Source organism: Eublepharis macularius, chromosome 1, assembly GCF_028583425.1.
Source record: "Eublepharis macularius isolate TG4126 chromosome 1, MPM_Emac_v1.0, whole genome shotgun sequence".
NCBI lineage: Eukaryota > Metazoa > Chordata > Lepidosauria > Squamata > Eublepharidae > Eublepharis > Eublepharis macularius.
Window position 1 is genome coordinate 103,665,075 of NC_072790.1, and position 26,360 is coordinate 103,691,434.

A 26,360-nucleotide genomic window follows, 5' to 3' on the forward strand; every position below is an offset into this window, starting at 1 on the left:
GGGAAACCTGAAGCACCCCCTTCTCAAAATGGGTCTTTCAGGAAGGCAAAAGTGCTGCTGGCATGGAAAAGCCACTCCTCGTCCCTCTCCCGTTATAGCTACAAGCCTGGAAAGGTGGCAATTCAGGGGAAGATAGATCCGGAGGAGTTAGCCGTTTTAGTTTGTAGTTGCAAAATAGTCCTCATCTGACAAAAAGAACTGTGGTTCTCGAAAGCTTATGCTACAATAAAGTTGGTTAGTCTTAAAAGGTGCTACTGGACTCTACAATTATCACTCTAGAGAGACTCTGCGAAAAGCGGGAAAGAAACAGCTTCCTCAGGGCTCAGTGGGCGCAGCCCGCTACCGCTCCAAAAACACACCGCCTGGCTTGCTCTCCTCGCCTCTCCTCTCCTCGGCGGGAAAACTAAGTTCAAAGGAGTTCATCCTCAGACTAACAACTCGGCTTGTCGGAGGTGGGACTTCAGGGGCTCCTCGCCCCTTTCCCTTCCCCGGCTGCCTTCCTCGGTGACGTTGCGGTCTCCTCCCTCTGGCGGAGCTGCGGCGCCTACAAAAGCCCTGGTGCGCTCCGCTCGGCCCAGGGCTTCGCCAGCCAGCCACCCATTCGGTGCCTCTCGCCTTCCCTCCAGCATCCATCGTGGAGTGGCTGGACCCTCGGCCGCCAAGTAAGTGCTCAACCAGTGGAGGCGGCAGGAGACGCGGCGGCACAAGCCCTCCAGCGGCTCGCCCCCTGCCGCCATGGAAGGAGAGGGGCTGCACAAGAGCAGGCGAGGGGAGAGGTAAGGACCAGGACGAGGAGAGGGGAGGGCGTAGGGCTCCACTCAGGCACGGCCTGTCGAGGCTCCGCTTCTTTAGTTCAGGAACTTCTCTGCTTCAGAGGATAGGGCGCTAGGAGAAGGCGGGGTGGGGGACAGCGGCGGTTGTTCAGTGGGGAGGGGAAGCGCTCTGCAGACGCCCAGAGGCATTCTCTTGTCGGATGATGCGAATGCCCGCAGTGGTTGGGGATAATAAGACCGCTGCTGTGTTGGAAAGAGTAGGTCGCTTTCTCGCTCGAAGCCCTCGGGGAGCTCTGGCGCAGTTGTTGCAGCCCTGATGGAGGAAAGAACAAGAACCTCACAAGTAACTTCGACCTGAGAAATGGGCGAGGAGGGGGAGACGCTTCGCTTCTCCTCCACGCCCCTTCCGCGGATGATCCTAAGGAACGGATTCTTCCACCAATAATATCGGGAACTTAAATAAACGGGGGGGGGGGGGGTGCGACGGGTGTCCTGGCTAGCTCTGAGCTGTGCGTTTTGTGTTGCCTTCTGGGTCTCCATCACTTTAAACTGAGGTCAGCGCAGCCTCCGTTCCGTGTGTGCCTTAGATTCCCTTCTAGCTGAAGTTTAACGCCTGCCTGTGCCTTTTGAAGTTTGGAAACGCGAACATGCCGAAGCTCTTGTTTTTGTTCTTGGAGTCTGCGATGCACTCGTGGCTTTAAGTAAAGGCTCTAAAGGTGGACTCCTACCGGACCTAGCAACGAAACCACAAAGGGTGCTGTGCAAAAGCTGCATGGAGATTTAGATTTTTTTTTTAAATGACGCCAACAAGTCCCTTGGATCGGTTTGTGTTGTTTTTGAATGTAGAGTTAATGCTGCTGAGCTATGAAAATTTATGAGCCAGTAACTACTAGCATGAGCTGGTGCAGAGACGTCTAACTGGTCTGCCCTGTTGCAGGTTTTTATTGGCTCTGTTCTGAATAGCATTTTGTTCTTCTGGAACTGCTTTTGTTTTGGTTCTGAACTAGATTCAGGTCCAGTAGCACTTTAAAGACCAACTAGATTTCAAAGGTTTGAGCTTTTGAGAGTCAGGGCACTCTTCATCAGAGAATGCAGTCTGACCAGTTAGCTCTTAATATGACAGTAGGGTGAATCCATTTGCTTATCTATCTTTAAATTTATTTTATTTGCTGTATTTTTTCCCTCCAAGGAGCTTAGGTTGGCATACTTCATTCTCCCCTCCATTTCATTCTCACAACAACCTGGTGAGGTAGACTAGGCTGGGAGAGAATGACAGGCCCTTGGTCACCCAGTAGATTTCACGGCTGAGTTGGGATTTGAACCTGTGTGTCTCTAGTCCTAGTCCAGCACTAACCACTGTACCACACTGGATTCATGAGCCTTGGCTACATGAACAAAAAGATGATGAAACTGTCTTGAAGGAGGGCATAATTCAATTGAATTGTCAACATCCTTAACTTTTCTAATTCAATTTCACATTGCTGTTTTAAAGCTCTTGTTACCATTTCTTTCAACATGCGGGAAAGACTTAATGAATGTGGGAAAGACATTTAAATCTGTATTTCTATGTGCCTGTATCCACTTTTTTAAATCGGTTGAAGATCATATTTACAATAACACTTGAACTTTCCTGCAGTTTTTGTGTCACCTATCAGAAGTGTCCTGCGTCCATTCTTTTTTCCACAGGATTCTACATATTTGCAAATGGCTTTTATGCATTGCCTTTCCTTCTAGTATGGAAGAATCTTCCATCACTGCCAAGAATTGTATATTAGAAAATAGGAAGCCATGCCATCATGTTTTCTACCTCCAATAGATGCCATTTCAACAAATAGTTTGCATAGCAATTGAAGAAAAGCAGGGAGAGGTGGTAGGGGAAAGCACTGCTAGTTCAACAAAGGAAAGGGCTCGTAGCAGCAGAATCCATCATGCTTCTTTGATGTTCTCCTGGATTTCTGACACATACAACACGTAATTGGAACTTTATTGTTAATTATCTGTATCCTTTTCCCTTCGTCTCTCCAATCCTCCAGGCACTTCAAAGATTTTTCTTTTGTTTGTTTAAAAACTTATATAGGTAACAGTGGACAACTTAGCAATATTAAATGGTTTTAAAAGGGACAGTTGACAAGGCACTGTGGATGTGAAGTTGATCAGCATACTTGACTTGTATATTGCTTTGTGCTAATAGAGACAGGAGATATGCAGGCTTAAAGATGTGGATGCAAGCTGAGTTACGGGCCTGACTTTGAATCTACTCACAGGGCACTATGGGGCAGCATCTGTGATAGGCAAGTAGAAGAGTGTCTTCTCCCATGCTAACTGGGGCTGGTGTGAAACTGGGAAAAACATATGCCGGGGATGCAAATTAATGGAAGTTGGGGTGATTCCCAAATGATAATGCATAGTGTTTTAAAATGCACATGTGATTCCAACTTTGGTTTATACTACATCATCATTATAATAAGTAGCATTCATTACTTAACTTACTGCTCTGTGAGCGTCTTCCAATTTATTTCACATTGTGTATGATTTAGATTACTCTTGGAAAATATTGATCGTTGTCAACATGTCTGGCAACTGCTGGCAACATGTCTGGCAACCAGTCTTTTGAGATGAGATTATTTTGTGACTCACAAGAAGTAGACATTACAAAGTTATGAGATAATGCAACACTCCAAGTATCAAATGCCTCACTTTTCTGACTTTTCTGTTTCTGTTCAATGTGGTGTATAAGAGATTCAGAGAGCCAGTTCCTTTCAATTAAGTAGAATCAGGCATTCCAGATCTTAACACTTGAGTGCTGCTTGCCACTTCCTAGTGTGGCACTGAATACTGCAGGAAAGAGAGGGAGGGAATCCTAGTGACAAAGGCGTGCACAAACTGGGAAGCCACCAAACATTTGGAATCTGTCCCTAATGATGTAACATCTTGTGATGTGGCCTTTGATAGGTGAGCTGACTTTAATCCATCCCTCCCCCTCACTAAACTTTTTTGCTTCATGGGATTATAGGTAATATTCATATTTATGTCTGTAGAGAAATAATATTCGAGTGCTTGAAACAGTGATATTTAAATTTTGAATTTGTTTGCTATGTGTTATATATGCAGTTACTGGGAAGAATTTAGAGAAAATTACAGGATGTTAAGACAATGTGTTTAGAGCTTCATTCTCAGGTATGCTAATTTGAACTTAGAGAACTATTTCGGAATAAATCACGTAGAATTGGGGTCTCAGTTACATTGATTTCAAGAAGAGTTAGATATGCCAAACTTTCTCAGGATTGCTCTCATTGTTCCGGCTTCAGATTTTCATTTCTCCGATGATGAATATATGATGAATGCATCTTTTTGTGATAAAGAGAATGGAGAATCTTATATGTATGGAGGATTGCACACTCACAGTCCCACTGGATGATAGTATATTCAAACATAAACATTATGTCATAGAGAAAGAAAACACAGGAAAGAACAACACCATACTTTCTGTACTTTGGTTGTTGTGGATTTTCCGGTCTGTATAGCCATGGTCTTGGCATTGTAGTTCCTGATGTTTCGCCAGCAGCTGTGTCTGGCATCATCAGAGGTGTAGCACCAAAAGACAGAGATCTCTGAAGATGCCAGTCACAGCTGCTGGCGAAACATCAGGAACTACAATGCCAAGACCACGGCTATTCAGCCCAGAAAATCTACAACAACCATCGTTCTCCGGCCATGAAAGCCTTCAACAATATTTCTGTACTTTGTCTGAAATTTTGTATGAATAAAAATATACCATGGGAACAATAATTTATGAAGGAATTCTAAACAAATTGAATAATGAGAACATAAAAAGTAACCTTGAATGACTTGTGTGTCTTTCATTTGTTTGTAGCTCATTTATGTAATACAGTCCCTCAGTCAGACTTAACTGGGCTTTCTCAGGTAAGCGTGCACACAGCATTACAAGCATTACGTAGTGTAGTTCTGAGTTGGGCCGTCGTGTGCTATACTGTACCTACTTCAGGGGAAACTTTCCCCCCAAAATTTTCACTTTTCCCCTAAGGAAACATTTCTATCTCAGACCAAGTCACCAGACTAAATTGTCAGTTTCTACTGATTCCCTGTTCCTGCTGCAGACTCCCCCACCATGTCATTCTTCAGGGTCCCCTGTCCCCCAGGAACAGCATTTCTTAGATAAAAGCTGGCTGCAATGGGAAGGGGGAGGCAAAGAAGTTCCATTCATCTGAGGGAAATTTAGTCTAGATCCAACCAACTGAGAGTCTCTATAGCAAAGTCACTAGAGTAAATACAGTTTCTAAAAAGCCTGATGGCTTTTATTGCAAAAATCATACACTGGTCAGTTCCACCACTTTTTTGTCATTTTTTCTTGCTGTTCTTACATCATCTGCCCAGGTACAATGGTCGGTCCTGAGTCCTGACATGTTTGATCCTGTGCTTGAATAGTCATGATCTGTTCTGAGTTCAAGATTCCCAGTTGCTCAAGGGGCCCACTTGGATCAGAACTGCAATGTATGGAGAGAAAGGGCTTAAGCCTACTGTTCTTCTGACCTGAAACAACCCAGGGAGCCACTGTTTGCCCTGTTATGCAAACTTCCCTGACCCCTGAGGCCATTTCAGGTTGGGAAAATGGCACAGTGGGAAAAGCTTAAGCCCCAATTCTTTGCTGCTCCAGTATGAATTGGACTCCTGCCTGCCTTGGAATTGAATTCCCAGCACAGAAATCTTGGGGCATCTCTGTTGATGTAGGAACTTGCCTTTACTGGAAGCAGAGTGATTTTTTAATACAATGAGCCTGTCTCCGCCAGCAGAAATCATATCCAGTTAACCATCACATCCCAGAGTTGCATATGAAAGTTGTAGCCAGCCACCCTTCTTTCCCTTCAAGATACTAAAATTTTCGGGGCTCTAATCACCTATGGTTTCTTCACTCCAGAAAACCAAGCAGCTTGATTGTTGAAGACTCCAGCTGGAAGTCCAGTGGTAGAGGAAACAAGATCTACTTGTGCTTCTTTATCCTAATTAAATAAAGGAAGTTAGAAATGCAGAGTACAGTAAAAAAAAAGCAGAAGCACGTCTTTCTGTTTGAAGACAAGAGGAATTAAAAAATCTTAACAATTTCCAAAAACAGTCTCTGCTTTTGAGAACGTACCTTGTCACAACAGCATAACAGAAAATACTGTTGTTTTAATATATGGTTTCTTCACTACACTGTTTTCCCAGCCTCTGACTTAAAAGTTATAGAGAGGGAGCTTGCTTTGGCTTTGTATGAAACCTTGCTTAAATACTGCCATCTTTCAGAAGTGCGCAATTCAAAACTTGACTTTTAAACAGAATTCTGCTTTTAAAAATTAATTATTACGGTTTTATAGAATGCTGCTTAGTGCTTACTGTGCTGACTCTTGAGTGCCTACATGTAATACATACCTCTAAAACCATTTAGATGGGATGTGTGGAGTAAAGAAGTGGGCCTTAAAATGTGTGTGTGGGGGCGGGGAATCTTTAATTTTTTATTAGGTGAGAATATGCCATATAATGCATTAGGCTGCAGCCTGAACACTATAAAAGGATTAGCCCAATAATGGAAGTTAATAAGGCTTGCTTAAAATTAAGTATATGTGTAGATCAGTTAGCCCTTCTATGTATGTAAAAAAAAATCCTCCATTTACTTGTAATTATCTATATAGACAAGCCTTTTTATTGGAATGCCTTTAGGATTATTAATATATAAATAGACTTTTAAAAGTAATGAAGAAGCACTACAGGGTGATGGCATTGCCCAATTTCCTGGAATGTGGGGCTGGTGGCCACATTGGGGAACAGAGCTCAGAAGAGCCACCTGTGTATCTCCCAAGCCCCTGAGCTAATATCATTGCTGTAAAAATTCTAAGCTGAAAATGTTCATCACGTTTATTTCTATCTGTTCTAACTTGGCTATTGGGTGTTTGTTGTTCATGAAAAGTGATTCTTTTGTACCCACCACCATAGTCCCTAAGTGTATGCTCCTGGTTCAATAGGGACAGCCAGAGTGATGGAGAATTATGCTATGTCTCTTGATACATAAGACTGGTGTTTTTAATCTCAGCCTTATATATCCCTTGTAATATGTTATGACTGGGTGTAGTGCTTATTGGAATAACATCAGCCACTAAGGCTGTGGAGAGGGAGAACTGTTCCATTCACCATTAACTTCAATAGGAATGCTTCCTTTTTTGAAGGTACGTATATTATTAGGTCATCATGTGGAATAGAACTGGTCCCTTAGTCAGCATGGGGTTCTACCAAGTTCTTCCTTGTCATGCCACAAGCTCTGCCAGTTTCCCATCACACTGGTAGAATCCTACGAGCAGTTAAGTTGACCATATTCTCCTTCAAGAGCAAGCAAATTGCTGTTCTAGTGTAATTTCTTAGGCATTGCATTGTGCTCTTTGAGAGTCCCAACCAATAATGGTTAATCAAGCATAGAATCTTTGTTCACTACTGCTCTGCATTGAAATGTGAGATAGATACTTTTCTAGTAAAACAATAGGGAGAGGATGACTTGAGTTTTAATTCTGATTATCTAGACGCATTTCAGTCCTGCTTCCAACTGGTTTGGGGACTGAAACTATCCTAATCACTCGGATGACTTTTATCAGAAGATAAAAGTGGCCTTGGCCCAGCATACCTACGGGACTGCCTCCCTCACTATGTCCCTCCATGACAGCTTTGCTCATCCGTACAGAGTCTCTTGCAGGTGCCAGCCTGCACATGGGTGAAGTCAACAGCAACCCGCACACGGGCTTTCTCTATGGTGGCCCCTACCCCGTGGAACGGCCTGCCTGAGGAGGTCAGAAGTATTGTAGGGAGGGGGGTCTCAGATGCTTCGCTAATGAGTTAAGAGACCATAGACTTAACCACTATGTTGTTTTGCATATTATTTGTTGCTTTGAATATGTACTCCTATATACTACCTGTGCCTAATGTTATATATATCAGTCCTAGAATTGATTATGTTCTGTTTCAGGCAAGTCTCAGCAACTTTGTATTGGATCCTTGCTAATTCTATATCTTTGTAAAATCCTATGACATTGTTTATGGAAATATCCCTGATACTGATTGTACTAATCTCACACTATGTAATCCACCTTGAGTCTCAGTGAGAAAGGTGGACTATAAATAAATAAATAAATAAAAGATAGGAATATTTATTCTCCTGGATCTTTTAGCAGCAACAGGCCTGATATCTCTGGACCGTTAGCCATGATGGGTATCAGGGCATTGAACTGAAGAGGCTGTGTTCCTGTCCAACTGAACACTTGTAGAAAATAATGTCAACAGATTCTTTGGCATTGGTGCTGTTGTGTTCTGCAGGATTTCATCGTGTTCCCCATGCTGTTTATCTGCATGAAACCACTGAGAGAAGGTTGTCTAGATATTCAGAGTAAAGGGTCATCAGCGCGCTAATGACATACAACTCTGTTTTTCCTTATCGGCAGAGTCAGATACATTCTCAACAGGTGTCTGGAAACAGTAGTTTGGGGCATGATGAATGTCAATAAACAAGCTCAGTCCAGACAAGCCTGAAGTTCGATTGCCTGATCAGGCCAATCAAGGAGGAAAGGGTTGATGTCTTCTCAGCAGAATTCCACTCCTAAGGCGTGTAACTTAGAGGTGGTATTAAATACATTCTGTGGATAAATGCTAAGGCATCAACAGTGGCATATAATCCATCCTTTGGACACACCTACAATAAATTACTGTAATGTGCTCTGCATGGGACTGCCCCTGGAGACTGGAAAAGTGTTCAAAATATAATCGCAAGCCTGGTAGTTTGAATTCCGTTTTTTTTCTTGTGATTTATTTCACAGCTATGGTATTGCCCATATGCTTACAGTTTTACAATGCTGACTTTTGGAAATGATTACTTTATACAGTAGTTTTAATGGTATAGTTTTATACTCTGATTTTTACAGTGCCATATTAACTAGAATTGCAGACTTTTAAGACAGTTGATTTCAGTTCACTGAGAAGCCTGTAACTCCACTAAGAATGGCGCTATAAGTCTTTATATTCATGCTGGAGAATTATTAATGATTTTATGTTGCTTTTCTTCTTTTTTCCCTTCAGTTATATTAATTCCTGCTACCCTGATGAGGGCAGAAAGAAGGGATATAAGTTCTGTAAATAGATAAATAATTTCAGTAAATCACCTTTTAAGTTGAGCTTCAGCACCCAATAGTGTATAGCTGCTGGTGTCATGATAATAAAACTGCAAAATATTTGCCTATAAAGATTTACTTAAATTGTTGAAAAGGGCAGACAAACATCAAAAAATGAGTACTTAAGAAAATTTTCAGCGTTTATAACATACCACATAGTTTATTGGGGTGTGTGTGACATTTTGGTACACAGATGTAAGCAATGAAAAAAGTTATTGTTTATATTTTCTGTTTAACTGAACACTGTGCAATTTAATCCAGTCTAATCTCATAGAACTAATTTTGCACGTCTCTTTTCTAGTGACAGGGCATTCTTTGCTTAAATGATTTACACTTTGGTCCTGTTGATTTTAACGAATACATACCATTTAATGAATACATATTCAGTTTACATTTTTTTTTTGCATGATATGTGAAGTTGCAGAGAAATGAAATATTAGGGTAGGGTCTGAAAGAATTTATTATGCTCAGAAAACAGATGTTTTCACTCTAAAGAAATTACCAGAAAATCATATATACATTTAAAGGTCACAATTTTTTGAGGCCCTTGAAACTGAAGTGAAAAAAATCATATTCAAGAAAAAGCAAGTGGCAATTTTCAATATGAGCAGAGGAATGTATTTAACAATTAAAGCAATAAAGTAATCTTAAGTGATTTTCAGTGGGAAATTACAGATGTAATTTCATAGCAATGAAAAAATGGGAAGTCCTGTAACTTGAAGTTTACTGAGACTTGTTTAATCAGTACATCTTGTTGAGGAGAGCTAAACAGTGTAATTATTTTGAAGATAGTGTTTATATTTTCTGTTTAACTCAATATAGCTCAGTGCTATATGATTTGTTCATGTTTCTGGGTGGCTTTTCATAATTGCAGAGGGGTAGTCATGTTAAGTCTGGTGTAGCAAAATAAAACAAAAGTCCACTGGCACCTAAAAGACTAATAGTGTTTATTCCAGCATGAGCTTTCATGAGGCAACGCTCACGTCAGATATGTGGAAAGGAAATCATTTGGGGAATACTTCTGGAAACGACCTCAGGAAAGAACTCCTCCTGAAATGTCCCATGCATCCCAATGTCAGCAAGCCTCAAGTTACTGCTATAGTCCAATGAAACAACCTCCTATTTTAAGTGGATTTTTCTGGATCTATCCTTCATGGATTTTATAGGTCCGTGTAGACCTTTCGTGCAGTTGTTAGCCTGTCACCAGATCTGACCTAAATATGATTGCTACAAGCTGTGTGGCCTATTGTTGCTCTGGCACCATTAAAATGAATGTGGCTTTAAAGAGCTTAGTTATATATTGACAGATTGGCTGACAGCTTGTTGGAAAATGAGCATAACTCTTTTGTTACAGTTCTCTCACACATTTGTCTTCAAACACAGTGCATATGGTGGCAAGTAGGGGATAGTCAGGAGATGATGCATCTATATTTTAATTACAGATTTCCAAGAGAGCTTTCTGGACATATCTTTAGCAGTAGTCTAGTCAGATAGACTGCAGAAACATTTTGTTAATAGTTTGTTGAAATTATTGTTACCAAACATCCACCCTCTGCTTATCATTAGCACTGATGTTTAAGTTATCTTTGTCTATGAAAGAAAACATCCAGGTGATCTTTCCAATAAACATCTGCAATGAGACTGAACTGCTGTTTTAGGGAGAGGAGGCAATAGATTCATTGAAATCTTTAGGCTAAGGAGTAATTCACAAGGTTCCTCTGTGTCCAGTCCCACAACATTTTCCATTCCTGCCCACCATGTTTTTCAAGATAGCATTCCCATGTGTTGTGAGAAATGGTGATGGAAATTGAAATAAATGTCAAAATAATATTCAGTTGCGAAAAGCAGTATATGGCAGCTGCTAATCATGATCTGGAACTGCCACAATCAGGGAGGCTCTTGCTGAAAGGATATGCAGGCATTAACATTTGCCACGTAGCTGCCCTCTTGGGGATATCTGTGGAATACCCCTGTATAAATTTTAAAAGCAGATTGAACGTTTGGTCAGTGCAGCTGCTGAAAGATAAAATCCAGTGTACATACAAATTGCACTAGTTTGGATTGTGTTTACCATATCCATAAGTTTTTACCATATCCATAAGTTTTCTGTTGAACTTTAAATGAACTGCCTTTGTCCTGGTCTTTGGTTTTTATGTAAGTTCAGTTCACAAAGTAAAAGCAAACTGTTTGCTTGTAAAGGTCCTTTCTATTGTATCTTCTCACTGTGGCCTTGGATTTAGCTTGTATTCAGTTCTGGGTTGAATACATGGTATATAAAGAAGGTATTGCTATTCAGCTCAAATCAGGGAAAGATAATTTACTTTTAGAACAGTCTGCTTTCAGATTCAGTATCTCCCTTCTGCAGTTAGCTGTTCTAGACAGAGTAGAAAGTTTCAGGCAGCATCCATATTTCAAGTACACATTTTGAACGTGCAATGAATAATTCTTTTCAGTCACGTTAACTACATTTCATCACTTAACATTTTCCCAGTGCTGAAATGGACAGTTTCTCTGGTTGCAAGACAAGAGCATGTTTGTCCATGTATTCTAAGTTGTGTTTAAAAACAAAAGAAAACATGGACAAAGTTTTGATGTGGAGAACTGAAATGGGTTGTAGAGAAGTGCCACATTGTAACTGTGATACTCTGTTACTTTGTTAGGCATTAACTCTTTCCATTGAGAATAGTCTGATTTGTTTCATGACCTGTAATTAATTATGCATCTAGTTCATAATATAATGGAGGAGGTAAATTGGGAAGTGTCGTCAATTGCAAAATGCTTGTAAGACACAAAGAGATTTACCTTGTGGGATAATTTCCCAGGACTAAAGCATCCATCGCCGCAGTACAGCCGCTTGGCACTTTCAGTTTACTTTCTGTAAAACCAAAATACCTGTGGTAGAAAAAGAAACCCAATGCAGGTGAACGGAGTACCCAGCAGTGGGGCCAGGGGATTCCCTGGCCCCTTTTGCAGTGGGCAAATGGAGCATCTGGCAGCAGAGCTGCAGGCTTGAGCGTACAGCCCCACCGCTTCCATTTGCCTGCTGTGGAGGGGAGCAGGTGATTCCCTGGCTGCTTCCGCAGTGGGCGAACAGAGCGCCCAGTGGTGGGGCTGCAGGCTTAAACCTAGCCCTGCCGCTTCCCTTTGCCTGCTGTGGAAACAGGCCACAGGATTCCCTGTCCCCTTTTGCAGCGGGCGAAGAGAGCACCTGGCGGTGGGGCTGCAGGCTTAAGCCTACAGCCCCGCTGCTTCCCTTCACCCAGATGAATGCAGTGCCCAGTGGTGGAGCTGCAGACTTAAGCCTAGCCCCGTCCACTTCCCTTTGCCTGCTGTAGAAGGGGCCAGGGTGATTCACTGGCCCCTTCTGCAGTGGGTGAACAGAGCACCCCACAGGAGGGCTGCAGGCTTAAGCCTAGCCACACTGCTTCCCTTCACTCTCAGCAGGCCAAGGGGGGTAGGTTTAAACCTACATTTTCTAGCCACTTGCAACCGGCTAGAAAAGTGTAGGTTTAAACTTCCCCGCCCTGCTGCTTATTTGACCTGGGAGGGGGAGGAGGAAAATCCCCTCCTTCCCCTCAGCAGATGGGGGGAGGAGGGAACCCGCTCCTCCTCCTCCCATCGGGTCAGGTAAGCAGTGGGGCTGGAAGTTTAAATGCCTTTTCGGTATGCTCTGAATCTTTACGAAGCATACAGAAGCTGGTTAATGAGCAATTTCCGAAGCAGCTTGCCGCTTCAGAAATCGCTTATTTCCAACTTTTTCTCCTGCTTCAGAAATTCTGAAATGGGAAAACCAGATATTTTTTTCTTGCACACCGCTGATCCTAACAACCTGGAGAATATTAACCTCACCATATAGATATTTGTGGGACAAAGTATAGCTTTATAAAGGAAGCATACCAGTGTGAGTTATTCAGTATGCAAAAGAAGAGGGCAGTATCTGTGCAAACAAAACATTCTGCCTCATGTCAAAGTGTGTTTTTAAGCTCTGAATGTTTTAGTACTGTGAAACATTATGACTATTACCACCACAAGCAAAACAATTTGGAGGGTGGGACATTTTTTACTAGTAACATAGGGAATATGTCTTGGGGGTAAAAATATATCCCAAGGCAATATATGTAAGTTTTTTTCCAGAGTCGTTTGAGAATTAAGGACCTTCTGGTTGCATTGCTTTTATATCAGCGCATTGGGAGGAAAAAGTATACTATCTGTAGCAGCATATCTATATTGTGTAACTGAATATGACTTAAATGGGGAATCACTGAGTGAAGAATATAGAGTAACCAAGTACTTCAAATAGGAAAGATGGAATTAGTCTCTGCACTTTATATTTTCCCTGAATGCTGTTCTTAATAATACTCAATGCTCTCATTTCCCTATGTGCATCACAACTCTTAGCATATTGCACTGCAGTGGCACAGGAACCAGCATAATGGGTCTGTCCATCACAACTGGAGAGGGGGGAAAGTCTTTCCCTCATTCCATCACTGGATCCTAATTCACCCATTGTTGCTACTGCTCCATTATATTTTCAGTACAGGGAATGTCTATAGACCAGTGGAGACAGCAGACCCTCTTAGGTAGTGGCATCCAAAAGGCTGCAGGTGCAACCCTATTGTAATGTTGTGCCAATAGTAAAGGGAGTAAATTTATAAATCTACCCATTTTCCCAAGTACACCAGAATAGACGTGCCTTGAGCACATCAACCAGCTAAGATTAGAACAGATTTATTGCATAGCGATAACAGCAGCTTCCACTGGAGTATATGTTAGCATTGAGTTATTGAGATTCTGGTTCAACAAACACATGAACATCTGAAGAATTTCACATGTTATTCATTGACTTTTTGGTATATTTTTAATTTTTTTGCTTGAAATTACCCTTTTCCAATAATAAATAAGTTAATCTAATTTTTGGCCTCCCAAGTTTGGAAAATTTGATTGCTGTGTAGAGTTTTGTTTAGTTTAGCTTCTTACAAGTTTTTTTTTCTTTCTGAAACTTATGAAATCATTTCTCTTTAAGAAAAATGATTGTGTATTAGGTTTTGGATGCCATTTTTTCAGCCCTCGGCCTCCTTCTGGTTTTAATAATTGAAAACTACTGTTCAATATTTACATAAATCCATCTCTCTTTTGCTTGCTTTCTCTAACCTTTCCCCTCTTGAGAATTTCAGGAATTCTCTGACTTTCCTCTGGGGGATCCTAGTTTTTTAATCTAAGATGTGGAGTTCCATGGTTAGTAATTTGGGGAGGGGGCAGTGTTTAAATACTTTGTTTGCTTACCTTCATTTGCCATAAACTTGTTTAAAACAGGCCTGTTAGGAAAATATATGTTTTTTAAATTTAACATTCAACTTTTAAACCGGCAGGTTATAAATCTCTATATGCAAAATGGAACATCTCTTTCAACCTAAAAGGGAAAAACACGCATACCCTAAAGGCCCGTTATTTCAAATACATTTCCAGGATTCTGATCTGTTTTTTTCCCCTCCTCCTCATGAAGACGTGTCACAACCGGAGGCTTTATACACATTTTCAAATGACCCCAGTACAAGCCTCCAACATTCCAAATCTTTTACTCCACAGCTGTGAACATCAGCCAATCCAGCATTCTCAGCCTGGCTCTTGGCTGATGTTAACATAATCTCTTCCTCCCTCCCTTTTTTTCTCTTTGTGCGAGCGCAGTAAGAAATGTTTTACATCAGGCACATTCCTAATTATTCTGTGCTGAGAGTTTTTTTGTTCAATAAAAGTGGTTTTTTAAAGCCTGGTATTTGTCTTTAATTAGTTAGACTTTTCTATGTATTTCAATTTCCTCAATCATACTGAGTCATTTTTTAAATTCACAAGTTATGCATGTTTTTGGAAAACAGGATCACTTTTAAACCTCCTTGTGGTGTACAACATTATGCAGTTTACAAAAGGAGGAAGCAAGTGGTTACCAGCTAGTAGTCAGTGTAGCTAAGAAAAATAACTAGTAACCAGCTGACAGAGGGCAGGTTGTGTTTGTGTGTGTACATGTGACTGACTGGGCAAAGACGCAGTGCTCAAGTAACAAGTTAAAACTCTGGTGAAGAAGATAAACCATTTAGGAGATCAATGTGAAAGAGAACACACCTGTACTGATGCCCACTGAGAAGGTTCAACCCAGTATAAAGGCACATGATCCTTACAGACTGGTCTCAAAGAGTTGCTATTGAAGACTAGTTGTTACCAGTATGGGATTTGCCTATGGGATTCCACATGGCATGTAATATCCCCCCCCTACTATTCAACGTCTCTGTAAAGTCCTTAAGAGAAATCATTCATAGCTTTAGGATTTGAGTGTCAGTATACTGATGACAGTCAGCCTTATATCTCTATCCAGATCTCCTGGTGCTGTGGTAGAAGTCTTGAACCATTGTGGAAGTAATGCTAGTTTAGACAGCTGAGGCCTTGAAGCACAGTGTACTTCCCACCTTTGATGGAGTCAATGCTGACTGTTAAAATCCTAGAGTTATGCTAGATGCATCATTACTGCAGAAGAAAAAGTTAATGCAACTACAAAAAATGCAAAAATTCATTTTCCCAACTTAGTTTAGCTATCTTGACTCTTAGTTTAGCTAATCTAGCCACCTGGATCAGGGTAAACTTGAAAGCCTTATTATCTGCAGGACCAGCTCTCCTCCTATGTTCTGCGACAACAGTGCTGTTTATCCGGGGCCTTCTGCAAGTGCTACTCTGTAAACAGGCAAGATCAACAACTCCCATACAAATGTTTTCTCTTCTGTGGCCTGCACCTTGTGAAATGACTGCCTGAGGAGGTCAGGAGAGCTCCCATGAGCCTGTCATTTGGCAAATTATGTAACATTGAGTTGTTGAGCTTTTCTAGAAAGATAAAAGGGCTATCCTATAACAGTAGTTCAGGAAGGCACATTATAAAGGAAAAGGAACTGTGGATTGTATCACTATGTATAGAATGTATTCTCAATTTGCTGCTTGTATCATTCTGTTGTCATTGTTTTCCACTGATGTAATATCATTTTGCTTCATTATATCAGCACTCTATCACGCCTGATAAACTGACTCAGATTTCAGTAATCCTAATATCTTGCTCATTTGATGTCTCCTCATAGTGATTGTATTGACTTACACTGTGCTTCTTAGATGCCTCTTTGTATGGACTGTTTCCAATTTACAAAGCCAATTTACACACTGACACTCAAAGAAAGACTCAGAAAGGTGGACTGTAAATACAGTAAACAAACAAAACCCCAAACATGTTAGAACAGTCTGAAGCAAAACCTGCATCCTTCCAGAAATGTTCAACTATGAACAGCGGAGCTGAGAGCTTTACAAAGTCTGGTCAGCTATAATGTTAAGAGGAATAATGTTAATGATCTGATTTCTGTAAATATCTCCAAAGCGGAAAGATATCTGAAGAATATTTGTAAAATTATACAATGCAATTATTGTGTTTATTTTTATTCCCCTTATCCCATTATCTTCTATTGGCCCACTGGCTTCTGTTTATCCTTTTTGCACATCTTATATATATATTTCAATTACATTGGTACAAAAATAGTGTTTGGGAACCTTGATGGGGGATGGTTATAGAAAGCAGAGAGACAACGGTTTCTTTGCTGTCTGTAAAAATTCCTACCCTCTGTTATGTTTCCCTCCCCCACTAAACTACTAGGCAGTTCTTAGTTCTGCTTGCTGGAATAGCGTCGGTTCTTTCTTGTGCTTGTGCCTCCCACCCATCACTCCCCCCTGGTTTACCTCTGCAGCACAGTGTCACATAATTTGTCTGTTTGGAGACACTGTTCCCATGACAAGATTTGAACCTTGTTCTGGAATATCTCTGGATTTTACATGCTGTCCTGCTCATATTGCCGAGGACCACCCCCACCCCCCAAGGAGAAGACTGTAGTTACTTTGGGGCTGCCTAATTGTTTACAGTGTGTGGAGTGAGGAGGGGAAGTACTGAGCTAGTTTGACTATTCTTATGTGTATTAAGTGGTGCTTTCCATGCATTGGTAATATGGGGTGATTTCAGTATACTACCAATGATTGATGGGTAGCAGCAGAGTTTCCAGGTATACTCTGTTGATTACCTGTTGGCTTTGCTATATCAGCATTTGTTTCTACCATTTTTGTGCTATTGAGCATAGGATCACAACTATGTTACACCAACCTTAGCTATAGTGGGGTGGACACAGTGAGTTGGATATTACTAGCTTTTCTTCTGGCAAAAGTGAAAGGGAGCTACTTTTGACCACCAAAAAATTATGTCAAGGACTGTGGTACCTGCATGGATAAAAGCTACATGGGAAATACAGTGAGGAGTGGAATCAGATGAGATCAAGTAGAAAAGCTGGTAGGATTCAATGTGTAACATATTAAGATTATACTGAGTAATTTTTTTCTAATTTTAAGGAAATTTAAGGCTGAAAAGTACTATATAGGATTCTGCTTAATGGCATCAGGTGCTAAATTATGCCAATAAAGGCTTGCTTGCTTTACTTGCTAAATTAGAATTTGCAAGAATCTGAGTGTTGATTTTTCATAACAAAGGCCTTGAGTTACAGTTTCAGTTCCTTAGACATTCTATAATTCTTGCATGTCATTCCCCCCCCCCCCCCGCCGCCGCCCATTTCTTTGGAAGTGGAATTAATCATCTTCACTTTATTTCTTCCATCTAGGCTACTTTGAAGATGGTTTGGCTGACGTTGGGACCTGGAGTTCTGATGCCACAATGAGGACTCACACACGGGGGGCTCCTAGTGTGTTTTTCATACATGTGATTTGCCTCACTCTGGTCTATAGCACTGACGACATCCCAAGCACTATGGTTCCTTTTGTCAATGCCAAGTATGATAGCTACCCTATGCTCTACTTTTCCAGAGGAGAGATTCAGGATTTACGATTGAAAGCAGCCAGTACACACCAACACATTTCATCTCGGTTGATTGAGGCAGTACAGATCATGCTGTCAAATCCATTGGAATACCTTCCTCCCTGGGACCCCAAGGATTTCAGTGCTCGGTGGAATGAAATTTATGGCAACAACCTGGGTGCCCTGGCAATGTTCTCTATACTGTATCCAGAGAACATGGAAGCCATCAACATGGCCAAGGATTACATGGAAAGAATGGCGGCTCAGCCTAGTTGGTAGATTTTTGTCTTTGTTTTTACTGCCAAAAATATGTTTTGTTTTAAATGACTGATTTATTTGATGAATAAGCAAGTAAAAGGATAGGAAGTTCTGCCTTCCATTGTTAATTTTGTTTTTAAAATGTAGGTATTTTTCAAAGACACCCATGGCAGATGCTTATAAAGTTTAAGAAACCACCAATATGTAATAAGTTAATAAGTTAATTAAGTTAATAATTTCAGTCATTTACAGACTAGCTATAGGAATTGTAAGGGAGATTTTAGGACGTCCAGTTTTTGACATCTTGATCTGCTCAGTACTGTGTTCTGCTGCACTATGCACCATTGCATTGTTTACACGTTCGTTGTGGGGTGTCGTACAAAAAATGATTCCTTTCCGTTTGTTGCTTAGGGAATTCCTATACTTTTCGTTGCTATGACATGAAACTGAACAATGAGGAAGTATCTCATGAAAGCACAGGAAGTATTGCCAGAAAAGTTTCCTACGAGTGGGAGGCTTCCTGTGCCTACAAGTTGTGCATTGTAGCAATGAAATGGGGACACGGGAGACTAAAACGGAGGAGCTTTGGGGCAACTTGTTCCACTGCACGAATTAACAAATTATGTTTCAACAACTTAACTCAGTGCCATCTTTTCTTCTCTTTGAGAGCCAAAAAGTACTTTTTCTTAGTTTCAAGATGTTTACTATCCCATTAAATTCAGTGAGCTTACTTTTAAGTAAATATGCCTTACAATTAGCTTGTCATAAGTGCTGAACAGTGCCATCCTAAGCAGGTCTACTATCAGTGCAATCCTAAACAGAGTTATTCCAGTCCAAGCCCTTTGATTGGAATAATTCTGTTTAGGATTGCACTGAATCCTACTTAGGTCTATTCAAAGGGGCTTACTTACTACCAGGAAAGTATTGCTAGGATTGCACTATAACTCTGGTTGGGTCATGTCCATAATTTAATATTTCATTTATGTTTAGTCTCCTTAACAGTAATTTACAAATTCTTTTCAACAGTGTGAAATACATCAGTGTTATTATGACATATTTTTTTAATTGAGAAAAGAAAACTAGATATACATTGAGCCGTTTACTCACCTTCAAGGATTATTTGAGTGGTGAGGTTTTCTTTGCTGGTTTTAGATTAAATCTGGAATTCTACTCTAGATAAAGATATTGATGTATTTCTGACTCTTTCTTTAGCTTTATTATGACTTGCAATATTCACTTATCATGCTCTAGGCATTAACCTTTGAACACACTTTAGAAACCTGCATTTACCATGATAAGAAAATGATATCAGTCTTGGCTAGCAGTTGTAAATACAACATGTGTATTAAAAGTCCATCGTGTAATTTTTGTTTTCCTGATTACATAGAGTGAAATGGTGGATACCACTTAAAAACATCTCATACTTCATTTGCCTCCCATTTAATATTCTACTTTCAGTCAGGTCCTAGAGTAACTAGGTTTGCAGTTAAATGAGCATTGTCAAGTTCTTGTTTATATTCTGAACTGATTCTATTGTAATTCAGATTTCACTTTATCAAATACAAAAGAGTTTGCATTTTCAGTTTTTGCATTTTTTTTTTGCTCTCGAGCCATGTAGGATTAAAAGGATTCTATATACTCTGTATTTAAAATTATTAATTCACTGTAACAGCTGTGAACCAGTTAGGGTTGTATACCACCACTCTGCTTGGCTAAGTATGGAGCAATCCTCCAGAGGAAAGTGTTTTCTATTAGAGGAAGGCTCTTGGGATGGACGAAGAATCCTTGAGATGGACAGAGGTCTCCATCCTTTTTGAGGCTGTAAGCACCTTTGGAATTTTTAAAATGGGTGGTGAGCCTCACCCAAAAATGGCTGCCTCGGGATGTGGAGCCAAATGGAATACCTCCCTCACATCTTTTGGGAAGAAGAAAATTCTGAAGGAGGAATGGACCCACCCTCTGACTAAGGAAAGCCCACTTGCTTACCAGTTGTCCTCATCTTCCAATGGAAAACTTTTTCATTTGAATGAAGAAAGCCAATAACAATGGTCTTACAATTGCCCCACCCATTTTCTGAAAAGTTCAGTGGGCACCAAAGGAAGAGGTTTTTAAGCAGAGGCTAGATAGCCATCTGGCAGCAATACTTATTCTGTGAACCTTGACAGATCATGAGAGGGAGGACGGGGTCGGGGGTTGCATCAGTGCCTGGTTCTCGTGGCCCCTTCTTGCATGCCCAGGGTAGGGCCGGTTGCCACCTTGGGGCAGGTGGCAATTTTCCCCAGCCAGTTTGGCTAGGGATCTTGACAGTGTTCTACCATCTTCTGGGCATGGAGCAGGTGTCATTAGGGGTGTGGGGAGGGGAGATGGTTGTGAATTTCCTGCATTGTGCAGGAGATTGATGATCCTAGAGGTTCTTTCCAACCCTATGATTCTATTCTACTGGCTATCGTTGGGGAACCCTGGGATGGATAGAAACAGGCTGCACGTTTAGCTGAGTGGAATGGTAGGATACAGTCCATTAATTTTAGAATTAGTAACTTGTATTACATCATACTTAGGGGTGTGAAACTCAGTATTGATATACCAAATATAAACCAAATATATGCCAATTTGGTATTGTTCAGGAATGCCAAATAACATTAGAGAATCCTGACTTAAACTGGGATACCCTATTAAATTAAGGCCAGACAAACCCAAATATATTCAGGTTTATTTGACAAACACAGCAACTTTGGTAAAGTTTGCTTGAAAAATGCCCCCTAGTCTTCCTAGATAGTTTTCTCCATAGGGAATAATGGCCAAATATATTCAGTACTTCTGCTTAAAACTGAATCCAGATAGAGAATCTGAGCTGGATATCAGGAATACTGAATATTTTATTCTTAAATACTGGATCCAAATAATACTTCTTCCTTTTTTTGCTGCTTTTAGCATTTCAAACCCAAATGAGGTTTTTGCTTCTTTTTTTAATCATGGAAGTCCAAATATTAACAAACACATTTCATGGCCAGCTATTTAAAATTTTCTCAGATAGGGAGAGAATCCATGTTAACTCATTTTACTGATAACAGAACAATATTTTTATTAGATAATTTTGAGATAGCTTCCATTTCACATTGGCTGAGAGGGGGTATTCTAGTATTGTCCCTAAAACTATAGTTTTGTGGAGTAAAAATTAAAAAAAAATAAAATACTTCTGAAACACTGGATTAATTATCCTAGGTACATGAAATGGCCCCTTAGGTGTTGCAAATAGATAGAATTTGTGTCATATTCTTGCTCCATTGTCTTAATTCTTTTAAATTCTAATGTTGACCATCATATAATACTAGAAAAGAAACTAGATCCCTGCAAGCATTTCTAATAAGTAAGCTAGTCAAAGTGGCTGCTAGTTATAAATCACTGGATGAACCCTGTTATCCAAGACCTTAAACAAGTATGATGAGAGAGTTCTGAGGAAGTGGTGAGAATAGGCTGCTGAATGAGGTAGAATGAGGGGGAAAAATAGCTCAAGATAGCGATCGAAGTTTGCTCTAGAGTTTTGTAGATAGAACTTGACGACCTGCCTTCTGTCTAATTATCACCTTTCCCATGTTTGCTGAATTTAGCTGTAACAAAATCATTCCCCAGCTCAAGATCCAGCTATTGGGTCCCTAGAGGGCCAGTATTGTTAACTGTGAAAGTAACCTTTGTTTTCTTTTATTTTGTATATGGTAAAGAATCTCATTGGTTTAAAGAATGTTTTGTTTGCTGGACTTGTAGCGTGAAATCTTACGCTGTGCTTTTGTATCTCGTATTTGAAATTGATTTTGCAATTGTTGAGCATGGTATATACTTTCACATTAAGTGCCTCCTTGGCTGCCTGTTTTGAAACTGGTATAGATTTCAGAGAAAATGCCTCTGGTGCTGTATTTTTACTTATCTATATTGTTGTCATCTAATAGTGCAGTCCTAAGCAGAGTTAACAGTACAATCCTAAGCAATAGACTTCAATAGAAGGGTGTAATTCTGTTGAAGATATTAAGTTGTTAGTCAACTGAATTTCCTTTGCTATAGCATATGACATGTTCCTTATTATTAATATTGCTATCATTATTCTTAATGATATCATTGTCTGTGACACTTTATAGAGTAATATAAGCACAAATTCCGAAATTAAGGCTGGGGAGTGGGAGAAAGACACAGCAATGGAACTGGAATGAGGAAAATGACAAAGGATGAATGCTAAGGGGAACAGGGGCTCTACCATCCAGTTTATCCTCTTTATTGCAGCCCACTGTGCTGCACTGCTTTTTGTTTATGAGGATTCCTCAAATCCCAATAAAGGGTTTTTGGAGTGCGCTGGGAGCGCTGGGGAAAAGGAAAAGTGTGTGAGTGCCACTCTGCCAACTGCTTCTGCAAGCTTTTTCTATTGGATCCATCCCACTCTGTTTAACAGGGGAGATAATTATATATATAACCCACACTTAACTTTTAATTATTAGTAATTTAAAATACATTTGTATTATAGAGATCACTGTCCTATTGATGGAGATAGGATTGTTTTGTATGTACATGAGATTCCTTTATGAGGGGTCATACATCTAGAAAAGTTTTATTGTGTCTATGAGAACATAGTATTTTATTTCTCTGGAGTACTTTTTGTCCTTGTAGACAGTTGAATTTTTATTTATATAGAGATGCTGTGAGGGCGTATTTTGTCATAAGGCAGTATAAAGCTACTAAGCAAACATATCCAGGACTAGATGTACCCTATGTTCAAAAACATCAAAACTCTCCACTACGCACCTAGACTTTGCAGAAGTTCAGTTCTGCATCCAGGATAAATAGTGCAAATTAAGCACCAATGTATATATTGGCTTATTTTTTAGAACTGATTTTTTGAAAAGGAGTATCAGACTACGCAGGGCCACTGAGCTCAGTGCAGATTATTGTGTCTATCTCATCATTAAACATTAAATATGAAGCTGTCAGACCACTGATCCTTCTAATCTAGTGGTATGACTAGCAAAGATGCCAGGGATTGCCTCTGGGACCTTTTGCCTGCAAAAACGAGTGCTTTGTCCCTGAGCAAACAGTGTGGGCTTGGGTCTCAGTGTCCTAAATATGTTATGTATAGGTTGAATCCTGTTCTTCCATTCTACTAAGGAGGAAGCCTTCCAGGACCACAGGGAAAGTTTTGCCGGAGGAACACATCTTTTCAACCAGCACAAGGATTCTTGCATCTGAGTAAAGCCTTTTTCATTATCAGAATGAAAGCTTAAGAGCCAGCGCTAAGCTTTCTAACTGTGGGAGAGCTGTAGATGAGATTGTGTCAGTCAGTTAGGACAACATAACATCATATGTGGACGGTACTGTTTTGTGGCAGAGGATGTGTTAACATAAGCAGCAGCTATATCTTAGATTAACAGTGTTTTTCATGGGTTCCTCCTCTAGACCATAACTAGGCCTACCCAAGTGCCCGATACTTTTTTTTTATTTCAAGGGTTAGTAGCCCTATTCATTCAGACAGCAGTTCATACTCTTAAGGAAAGCCTGGCCATGGGTGGACTATGGGATATGCCTGGCTCTAGGGTCAGATTGGCCCATTTAAATTAGAGGGAAATTTCCCAGTGGGCCACTGTCCTAGAGGACCACTGATGGCTAGGAGCAAGCAGAACCAACCTCCAGCAACTCTGCCAGAGCCTCAAGGACTACTTCACTCGGACCCTTCATTGGCCACTGCAATTGGTATCACTTCACCTACTGTCCTTTCCCTCTCTGCTGCCAGTTTTCAGGAGGAAGCAGTGGGTGAGCTAATACCCATTGTTTGTACCACTGAACTGAGTGATCTCTGCACGGGAGCCATTCAGCTTGGCTTTTTCCATGACTCCACTTACTCCAGAGGAGGCCAGCCTGCAAAACACAGGATAGGACCATTTTCACTTGCTAGTCCACTCCGGGCTGGCTCCAACAGTCTGGAAAACTTTATGCTTACTCCGTCGTGTATCTCTGAATCTACAGAGAGGAAAAGTAATGTGGAAACATGGATGCAGAGTTTGGTGATCTTTCATATTCCTACAAAAAGATGGAAACATCACAAACAATAGATATTTGAAACAGTTGCCTTCTCCTCCTTCTGTTGATTTCAGAGGTGTAGCAACTCAGGATCTGTTTCATTCTGAATGGCCTTTTTATCATCAAGGGTTTCATTGCAGTAGATGGAATGATTCACATCTGGCTTTCTCATAAAGTAGTATTGGCAAGTTGAATAATTCAGCTGTGTATTTGGGTTCTCTTGACTTCTACTAAGATGATTTTGGCATTGAAGAGGCAATCTCAAATATAAAGGAAAACCCCACAATTTTCATGTTCAAAGTTTGCTAGAAAACAAAAATAGAAATAGAATACTATTTTGAATTCTTTGTTGCTTCACTGAATGTTGCATGACTTGTGTTCTCTTTCTCAAACTGCATTTCTTTTTCTGTCAAAGATATTAAAGTCAGGTTCTCTTTCAGTTTTATTACATCAATAACTTAAAATTTGCTTGGATGCCTAAGAGCTAAATAGGAACTGAGCAATTTCTCACACAACTGTGCAATTATGATAGCAAAATATTAATAACAAAACATGGTGTCCTTCAAAATATCTTATTTTAACAATTTAAGCTCAGTATACAGACAAAACATTCTTTTGCAGTTTAACTGTCTCTTCATGGACACTGCTTGCTATTGGATATCCCACAGTTGTGCTTGAAGTAGGTGGTCAGAGAGTTTGTTGCTGTGATGAATCATTTGGTGTGGAATTTACTTACTAAAAGATACACATCTTTGTGGTCTTCCTTTAAAAATGCCTAAAGACTGATTTTGTTCTGTAGGCACAGTTAAAAGATTCAATTTTACTTCCAGTCACTGAGTCAGTCACTGAGATGTGAAAGTCCACAAAAAAAGCCTTTAAAAATTGGAAGGATGGAACCCCCCCCCCTTTTTTTTCTGATACCGTTTGAAAATTTTCTAATGGAAAAAGTAGAAATTTAGAGCAAAAGTGCATAAACTTCTTTTGAAACATTTCAGAATCATGAGCAAGTGCTTTTTGATGAAAGGTTTCAAAGTAGTGGTTAAGTGGCCTTTTACTCCTCCAGAACTGTGGCTATCTGTCTGGCTGAGAATTTTATTTATTTATTTACGGCTATTATTCCTCCCTCCCTGCAAGCAGGTTCAGGGCAGATCACATCATTTAAAACCATAATAAATATCCCGTATTCCATAAAACCAATAAAACATTTAAAAAACAGTCAGCATTCAGCAGTCTCATGCTCTTCTTTGCTTTGTTTACTCTTTCTAGAGCTGATATCCATCTTATGATCCCAGGCAGGTTCTCTCTTTAGCCAGCTACCTGCCTGGCTCCCTATACACATACGGTTTTAGTCAGATGCTTCCTCCAATGCACTTTTGTTTAGACTCTTGTCAATAAGAGTGTTGCCATATCCCAAGTGTTTTAACTGCCTTATAATCTACTACAGAGTTAAGCAAACATTTTGGACTGAATTCTGAAAAAAAAGATGCAATTTCTACCTGTGAAAACACTGGTGTGTTGGGAAATTAAAAGGGAAGGGAAGGGAAGCTGAGGGTTGTACTTCGCTAGACACACACTGAGAGAAAGTTAAGTCCGAGTGTGCAGCCCATACTTCAGGGACTCACTCTGGATCCAATCAGTGACTCTACACATCTCAAGTAGTGACTAGGGGTGTGCACAGCCGAAAGATTCGGGTTTCCTGCTTCGGGTTTATCTGGAAGACCAGGGCCGAATCCACACTTCCCTACCTTCCGCTTTTCATACTCAATAATTGCGCTGGATTCTATCCCGCAATGTCCCAGTCTGTGTTCACATCCCCTCTCTTACTGCGGCAGTGTCGCACTATACTTCGTCCACATCCCTGAAAGAATCGTGCAATATGGGGCGGGTTTAGATCCACCGTAGCTGATGACATTGCGTACTTTAAAAAAAAAAATTAATACCAGATTTCCGTTATAGTGATTTTTTGCTCAATTGCTATGACAAGGCCACACCCCCTTTGATGCCTGCGATTGGTCAATATTGTTCTTTGCCATTTTTCTAGATATCCATTGGACCATTTTTCTGGAGGGCAAATTTGAAATGATATTTAAGGTGGGGGTGATCCAAATTTGTTGGGTGTTAGAGGTGGATGTTGGTCACCACCATGGCTCTGAGGGAGACGATTTTGTTTCTCATTGCGGGACATTGGTGGGA

General features: G+C 40.4%; 1 protein-coding gene across 4 annotated transcripts in view; it reads left to right on the plus strand.

Annotated features, from left to right (window-relative positions):
* The first annotated feature begins 592 nt into the window (after window positions 1-592).
* The window catches only part of DSE (dermatan sulfate epimerase), a 66,108-nt gene continuing 40,340 nt past the window's right edge, over window positions 593-26,360 (plus strand). For 2 of the 4 annotated variants that reach the window (XM_054985594.1, XM_054985601.1), the window contains exon 1: window positions 18,046-18,123. Coding sequence is in view for 2 of the 4 variants with exons in the window: in XM_054985585.1 (XP_054841560.1) it covers window positions 17,712-18,127 (416 nt within the window). In the remaining 2 variants the exon portion in view is untranslated. Of the gene's footprint in view, window positions 777-17,658; window positions 18,128-26,360 lie in introns of those variants that run through there. The other 2 variants (XM_054985585.1, XM_054985576.1) reach the window with 2 other exon arrangements.